The 8,981-nt window shown below is 35.0% G+C and overlaps 1 protein-coding gene across 1 annotated transcript in view; it reads right to left on the reverse strand.

Annotated features, from left to right (window-relative positions):
• SORCS2 (sortilin related VPS10 domain containing receptor 2) overlaps nt 1–8,981 on the reverse strand; it is a 510,780-nt gene that overhangs the window by 38,465 nt on the left and 463,334 nt on the right. The window contains exon 13 of the mRNA XM_042811760.1: nt 4,476–4,552. Coding sequence (XP_042667694.1) covers nt 4,476–4,552 — 77 coding nt within the window. The remainder of the gene's footprint in view (nt 1–4,475; nt 4,553–8,981) is intronic.

Consider the following 8,981-nt stretch of genomic DNA (forward strand, 5'->3'; position numbering starts at 1 on the left):
TAAAGGAAGATGCTGTCTGCATGACTTCATCCAATTTAGGGTTTCTCAGAAAAACATCATGGCAATTCCTAGTGCACCTTTTCAGTACACCAGGTTTACCCATTCCCGTGTAAACTATGGCATGCTATAAGGCACAGCAGACCCATTACAGGTATATAAATGTCATATTTATATCATGTTCTTCTTGCAAGCATTTCAAATACATTCTAACTAAAAGATAAGTATCAATTCCTGCATTGTCATTTAATAATGAATTCATGAAATCAGAACCTGAAAACAATAGATAGGCATGTTCATATGACAGCCTAGAACTATGACTTCTCTCCAATAAATGACATCAGGTAATAGATTCATAATGATCCTTATTAGTAGCGAACAGAACTAAATTAATATAACCCGTTTCTAAATCTTTCCTTCTTTTGTAATGTTTTGGATAAATTTATGTGCTTTATAATCGTAAAGTCAACTTCTGTCTCTTTGTTTGCTCCTGTGTCTATTGCAACTGCAGCAGGTTATCTGTTGGGAGCAATTAAGAGAGCTCCATAAAATAACTGAACATGCTTAATTGAGAAATTTATTGCACACAATTTTACTCTGAGATATCTTAGAAGTAACCAAAAATAATCAAAGTCTCTTGCATCTCACAAAGTGACATCCATTTCTAAATCCAAATCTGTAATTTTCCTACAGCAGAAGGAGGCAGCTGGACCTTCACAGTGGTGAGAAGCTGGGATTGCATCCTTTACCATTGTGCTTGAAAGTATTACCACACATCCCTTAAGATGTCTGCAGAAAAAAAAAGTAGTCTTGCTTAAACAAAGGTATTTCATATTGCTTTGATACGAAAGGATTTGACACAGATAAAGAATATTCCTACAACTGAACCACTGAACTGGAGCTCCAAAGATCTAGGTTCACTTCCTAGGTGCACTGTGTAACCTTAGAAGGTTAGTACAATACATTGTGGCTGCACTAGATTTTCCATAGCAGATCAAACATGAAAGGCTTTCCTGTTCTTGTCTTTACTTTTATTTCACAGAATCACAGAATCTGAATTTCAGCCATTTCTTCTGAAAGCCAGAACTTTCTCTTACTTTGCTAACGGTGCAAATGAAGTTGAAATAAAATGAAAAGTTGAAGAGAAATAGCTTGTTTTAAAAAAGCACATCCTTAACATTTAGAAGAGCATCCTAAAATTTTGAAAATCAGGACTCAAAACAGGCTCACAGGGAAAAACAATGTTTTAAATCTGTATGGTCTGTAATTGTGTACAGAGGCAGTCCATTTCTCCCAGGATGCAAGATTTATTTATTTGACCCAGTATCACGTTCATTAACACATTTTATCAATATTGTTTTCCTGGTACAATAGATGGAGAAATCTTCCAATTAGACACATCTGTCCCAGGAGTTCACTTTAGGCATACTTCGTGGTTCACTTAAGATGATCTAAGTTCACACAGTTCATGATAATGTCAAGGTTGGCTTCCCTTGTCTTGCTTACATTCCAGGTCACTGCTGCTGCATGGACATATAAGCTACCTGTCAATCAGCTCCTAAATCCGTGCTGCTTACAGTACCATGTTGTACATACAGTACACACCACAAATTTCATTCTGCTTTCAAATGTTAGTCAGTAATGTTTTCAAAAAACACTAATAAGCAAGTCAGCCATCATGCAACAGAAAGGCAGTAGAACAATTGTAACCAGCCCACACTGTGGTTACTTAGAATTTTCGCTTTTACTTTTTCTTAAGTTTTACTTAATTCTATGGAACTCTTTTTGGGCATTTTGATTTGTACCTATCAGTGCTAGCTGTGTTGTCTGCCATAGTAAATCACCCTGAATTCTCAAGTGAACATACCATGTAAAAGCCATGGAAACATGAGTTCAGTTGAAATCATTCCAAGTGTGTAAAACAGATTCAGACATTTCTGAAAAACAGATTTTCCTTAATTTGAGGGTGAACTACAAATATGGGGACTGGTCCCATTTACAAATCACAGACTGAATTTGAGTTAACAATGTGATGCTCTAGTACAAAGAAGAGATCTCCTCCTGAAGTGAGGTGATAGCCAAGATGTCAAGATATCAAAGGAAATCATTTCATTCTGATTAATAATTATAAAATTTATAATGTTGCATCCAATTTCTCCATTTTTCAAGAGAAGATTTTAGATAGTCTGATCAACAAACAACAAAAAGGAAGAGCAGTTTAGAAACTCCTTCCCTTAGGAAAAAAAGGCAGATTTGAAACTGGCAGGGAGGGGGAAAAGCCTGTGCTATGGGTAGACATGATAATTACCTTTCAACATCTGAAAGGTTATTTAAAGCTGACAGAAAACTTCAGCTCCCTAAAGACAGGAGGAAATCAGCTTACCTTGCAAAAAATTGTGGAACAGCAAGAACAACAAAAAGCAAGGATATGCAAAGCAGCTTATGTTAAATGTTAAAAAATCTATGAAGTGAAGTAAAACACCATATAGGAGCCTACAGTGAAAGATTAAGAAATAGGCCTGGAAAATCTCTATTTAAGTTGTTTCTGGTAAAATTGATGCTTCAGAGCAGGTGGTTGGATTATCTTTCACTTTCCTCCTAGGCCTATGAGTCCCAGTGCCAATATTGCTATTACTTCAGGAAAGCTTTTACTCAATTCCTTAACAGTCTTTTCCTCTGAGTTCTCCAAATTTACCTATGTTGTTGTTTTTTTTTCACTCTACATAAGCTTGTGTATTTCTTCTCATAGTTTGTAGACAGCTCTGCAACCTCATGTATGGAATGTAACAAAGGTGACAGGGATTCAATAATCACAGCCTCAAAGTTTCCAAGGTGGAGACTTAAACCCACCCAAAGAACTGTAACTGAACATGAGCTTTGCCCTCCCTTCTGCCAGCACAGGAAAGCTGTAACTTTCTATCCAAATAATTCCTGTATCGCTGATGACAAAATTCTTGTCTATTTTTTTTCATGAGTTCCAACAGAGAAAGGAAACACATGTAATGTATATATAGCAATCTATGTTTTTATTCTGATAGCAAATATTGAGTAAGCTCTTCCAAGATTTCACAGCAGTTTTAATTAAAATCAAGTGAGCAATGGTGGGTTTGATTTTGACTGTCACAATAAGGATCAGTTTGTGGCTGGTTTTGCAGTTTGAATAGCCATCTTAAGGTCAAGTTCCAACACATATCATCTGTTGGAGTGTCTCAAAAATAAAAGCAGCAAAATATGACTTTGATCTCCATCACTCTTTCCTTCTTATTTCTCACCCTATCAAAATTATGAAAGTCTGGGAAATGGTGACAATAAAACATGAGAGGCCTCTGTTAAGTATGAGATAGCACAGCACAGGCTGTAAATTCTGGAAGGCTTTTGCATTTAAACACCTATTTATCATCTGCTAGAATTCAAGAAAGAATTTGGCATAAAATCTTATCTTTTAAAACTTAAAGAACATTACCACGATAAAAATAATATATATTTTTTTTAAAAGTTCTTTTGCAGAGTATTAATGGCAATCTAAAACAGCAATATAAGAAAGTGTCTGTATTTACTCTTATGTCAAAGGGGCTGAGATTAATAACACTAGTGAGTGCATTTTTCCATTTACTTATTCTCAGATAATAATACAGCTTTTATTTCAGTAGAACACTAAAACACTGTTTTAACTGAAATAAAATACTTTTTGATATAGTGGTAGTTTGAATGCTGTTTTTTCTTTTCTCTGGATATACATTAAAAGTAGATTACAGAACCTCCTCATGTCTTATTACTATTGTTATGGACATTTAAACTCATAAAGAAAATATCATTGAGGCAGAGCAATTTAAAATAAAGTGAATTAGAAAGGTGTTAGGTTTAAATCAACACTACGCATTGGAAACATAAAACATCCGAAAATCAAATGTCATTTCAACCACTACAAGACTGGGATTTTTTAAAAATACTTCATATATTTAATCCTATAATTGATTAAATCATACTAAAAGGCATTCAAAGGTTTACTACTATTTTTTTTTCAATCTCTTTTTGTGTTCTCACTTCCAATGGAAAACAAACTTTAAGCTTTAATAGCAGTTTTTAACTGCAAAGCAGAACAATTTTCTCCCTTCCTATACAAACCCCATTTTTCAGCATAGGATATTCATACTGCATGATTTAGCCCAAGTCCACCTCTTCATTAGCATAGGAAGATTACTGAAATTACAAAAAACCTAACTGGACCGCATGCTTCTTATGCAAGATATTAGAAGATTTGTAAAGAAACCAGAATATTTGAGTTTCAGGGCAATCTGACAGCCCAACCAATTTAGATCTTTGCAAATCACCTCCTTAATTTCTCAGTATCCACATCTTGCTTGCAAAATAATGCCCACCCGTCTCAAAAGAGTTGGTGTATAAAGATAAGGTATGCATAATAAAATCCAACATATTGGGTAAATTTAAAACTGCCTTCAATTATTTCAGTTTCCTACCTGGCGCCATGTCTTCCCACAGTCAGATGTGATGTACATTTCTTCTTTATACTCAACCAGCTGAGACCCCAGGTTACCTGTCACAAAAGATAAGGAAAGAAGGGGGCACCCAATTAACAAGAGAGACTGGAAATAGCCCTGACAGCAGTCAGAGTGAGAACAAAACTCAGATGATGAGTGGTTTTATTTTATTAATTTTCTTATCTACAGACATAATCTCTTAATAAAAAAAAAAAAAAAAAAAAAAAAAAAAAAAAAAAAAGCGCACCTTATCTATTTAATCTATTTATTTATTTACTTAAACAGTCCTAGTTGCACATAGGCAGGAGCAATGAGGCTTAATCCTGACACTAAAATGTGTATTTAGGATGTAAGTTCGAAATGTACAGGAACTCAGTACCATACCTTAATCACATTATGTAAAATTATTCATTTTGAACTTGAATTGTTTAAAAAACAAAATGTTTTAAATGTAAGACTTTATGGAATGGTAGAAAAATCCAGGATCTAGATAAGTATGTAAAACTGAAAACAGGGGTTATGGTCCAAAAAGCTCTGTAAATGCGAAAGTCTAGAGCAGAATTACTGCTGTATTTAAGTATTCACCAGGAAGCCATGGAGTATTTTGACAAATTACACTGAAGAGTTGCAGCTAGCATTCAGATTACTGTGAAGATTACTGACTTTTCCATACAAAAGTCTTGAAACAAACTTTTAAATCAAGATCGTAGAAGATGTAACCCCAAATCTCTATCTTTTAACTTGTGTTTAAAACAGCAAATCATTAAATCACCAGTTCACAGAGTTATAGGGGAGAACCAATCATAGCTCCAAATCCTTTCTAAACAATGTCCCTTTAGGGGATTTTGTTTTAAATATATGCATGACATGCTTTTACAGTAAAAAGAAAGAGAGAAGTTATCAGATACTCTTAAACAGAAGAGATTAGGAAAGAAAACCCATGAGATTACAATAGCAGTATGTAATTTCACTTGTGTGTTATATAAATAGCTGTTTTTACCACCAAAACAGATCTGTTTATGGAGTATGGCCATTACAGGTCCTGGAGAAGAGTAACTGTGTGCAGTGCTCAAAATACATGCTCTATTTGGACCATCAAAACTGTGTGTGCTACGTCACTTAATGGTTTACCTATGTTGTTTAATCCTGTATACAGCCTAGATGAGATGATGTTAAACTTCATGTAGAATCAGAGAATTTACAGGATGAAGTTCATTTATTTCAACTGCCCCTTCTTGGTTTTACCTCTTTCCAGCCAACTCCATGCTAGAACTCCATTATCCAACTCCATTTATCAAGTAGTTCAGCACAGATATAGTTGGCTTTGTCATTTTGAAAATAAGACTCCACTCTTAGAGACCATTAGGCTCCTGGATAAATGCCAATTATTGTCTCTCTTACCTTCTCGTCAACAGAACTCTATTTACATGAGTGGATCTTTATTTTGAGAAGGGCTATGGAGCTGCACTTTAAAAAGTGCAGTGGTAAATTGCCTTAGCTAATGGAGAGTAAGTCTGCAAACTGACATCATTAACTTTTGTTTCATTAGAAAGACTTTTACATCCAGCTGACACATTAATAACAAAGGTATCAGCAAGATCTTTGTAACTGGAGCTTTGTCGGGACAGCCATGACTCCTCCTTGGAGGAGACCTTGGTTTTACCTCTATTGTCTTTTCTTGGTAAATGAACAAAAGGAGATGGACTCAGTTATAGTTGCAGAGAAACACTATTCTGTCAAAAATACAACTAATGACAGACTTGGCATGGAGATGGATTGCTTTGGGAAAGAACACTGCTCTCTAACCTTTGAAAGCAGCCCACTTTATTGTCAAGGGTAAAAAAAAATAAAATAAAATAAAAAAAAATGCAGAGGTGATCCATGCAGGGACTTCTGACTGCTGATGTAATGCTCTGGGCATTGATGAAGGCTGAAATGTCCAATACATCCAGATTTTTTTTAGGAGAAACATATCTACCACTTTATTTTGGAAACTTCATAAAGTGAAATCTACAGATTATGTCTCCAAACCTTTCTGTTTAATCTATGTCAAAAACGTTACGGATTTTCCCTATTTAAAGAATTACATTGTTTAAACTTTCATATCCTGGTAAAATGCAACTTCAAAGACATTGTTATATTTGAGTCAAAAGTTTTGATTCAAGGCTCTATCTCAAAGCGTGTGGTGTTACTGAATTAAGTCAGCTAACAAGCACAATTAACAGCCTATAAACATGTAACCCTATAAACTCCTTTCCAGCAGCTCCAATTCACCTCAAACGAAATGCAAAGAAAGTCCTGACATTAATAACCTTATAAACAAATAGCAGCAAAGTCACACAAGTGCTCTATTTTCTGAGCTGAAATACCCTAAAATTTCTTTTCCGTATCTGAATGCAATTATGAGCCATATTTGTGCTAAAAGTGGTGGCCAATAAAACAAAACAAAATTGACATCACAATCAAGGGTATAGAAGGTAAGAAATAGCCAAATTCTGTTCAGCTCTTAAAGACTGGGAGCCAACACTTCAGTCACAGACATCAAATGTCTCATCCAAAAAAAGAACAGTTTTTAAATGCCATCCTGCTACCCACCACATTCTGGTATGTTGTAATGTAACACAACCCACAGATATAACAGTAAGCTGGTTATCTGGAGAATCGTGCTAAATTTTATGCTCTTTATTATAGCTGTAAAAGTCTGAAGTAAGTCCTCAGATGTGTCAGTACAACATGGAATCCTTTCATCATTTTATTGGGTATTACATCTCAAAATCCTTCTGTGATAACAAGTAAAGGTAATATAATACACTGAGCACAATTGAAGTTCATACTGAAAAAGTTACTGCATCTGGAATAGGTGAGATAACCATAAAACACAAGTTCCATCTCTACAAGAGTGGTGAGGCTGAAAGTACAGGGGCACTGACTGCTGTTCCATGCATTTCTCTCAGCTATTCCTAACTTTGCACATGCCAAATTACCAGTTGATAGCACAGTGATCTGATTTCTGAAATAAAACAATGCATTTTGATGATGATCAGTGGACAGTCAAGCTCTCTTGAAATGTGGTATAGTTGTGAGAACGCAAAAAGACACCAAGAGAGTTAGCTAATTTAAAGTTCCACACAGCTCAGGCATTTTAGCAGATATCTATAGTCATGCAAATATGGGAGTTCAATTTCATTTACAATTTATTATTAATTTACATGTTTTAATCACTACTTATCACTGTATTAGTCACATTTTTAATGTGATTTCAGACATGCTTACCATGAGAAGAAATAATCCCTACAAGGAACACTTCAAATATGGAAAATCTTTTCCAGCCACTGAAATTTAGCACACAGGCAGGTACCTACTCCAAAAAGGTAAATGCCCTGTGCCTACACTACCTGTTAATTAATGCAGCTATGACATCTCTTTAGCCAATGAACAAGCTAAAATGTCATGGTTTGTAAACTACTAGTCAGCACAGAAGATGCATGCAACCAATTTGTGTTTCAGGTCCCAGATAGACTGCTTTTTGCTTGGCAAAACAAAGAAGTGTTTGACTGAGGGAGTGACTCACTGTCAGAGTCAGGGAACATGACATAAGAAAAGTCTTTGGGAATTGCAGGATCTTTACTCTAGAATGCTCTAGGAAATGCTCTGTCATCTCACTGTTACCTCATCCTTTCTGTAGTGGCAGTTCTATATGCTACTTCCGTGAAAAACGTTATAAATTTATCACAATATATGCAATGTATTTGAGCCAGATGTGACAAAAAGTAAACTGAACTCTCCAGCACTTCCTCGATGTGCAAAATTTACTGCTTGCTTGGCTTGCCATCTGGACTGGAAACTAAGCAGAGAATTAGAGTAAACCAGCACCTGAAAAGTCTACACTTCTCTAAACATTCTTCATAAAAACGTTCTCCAAATTTATAGTAAAAAATTTACACATCAATTGACACACATTTCATAGCTGATACTGTGAAAAAAGAAGTCACTGCCAAGATTAAAAATCGAATGCAATGCAAAATCTTATTACACTTCTTAAAGGGAGCAAACCAGTTACTTGAACGAACACTTTAATATGCAGCTATAAAACTTAATATTCTGTCTGCAAAATTTATATATATTTATAAGCTACAAATACATTTTCCTTAGAACTACTTACACAACTTTAATAGAGCTCAATTTTTATTTGTAAATGTGATTTATAAAAGATGCAATTTTAACATCGCATTATTAAATTTTCCCCAAAGGTTCTAGGCATTAATGCTATTTTCTGTTTAATTATTTTTTTTAATGAAAACAATAATCAGTCGTCTCTGTGGTCTACTTTTCGAGCTGACTATCGAAACAATCCTTAAGTCACAGGTTATGCTTTCAATTGTCACAAGCAACTGTGTTGTATCATCTTTCTGTTATGTATCCAATCTCCACATTACAGTGATTTTGTTGCTGCTGTTTGGCCTCCTGATTAGTAACTGCAATGCT

This window comes from Centrocercus urophasianus, unplaced genomic scaffold (genome assembly GCF_019232065.1).
Source record: "Centrocercus urophasianus isolate 14NV4802_14NV808 unplaced genomic scaffold, USGS_Curo_1.0 seq_13, whole genome shotgun sequence".
Taxonomy (NCBI): Eukaryota; Metazoa; Chordata; class Aves; order Galliformes; family Phasianidae; genus Centrocercus; species Centrocercus urophasianus.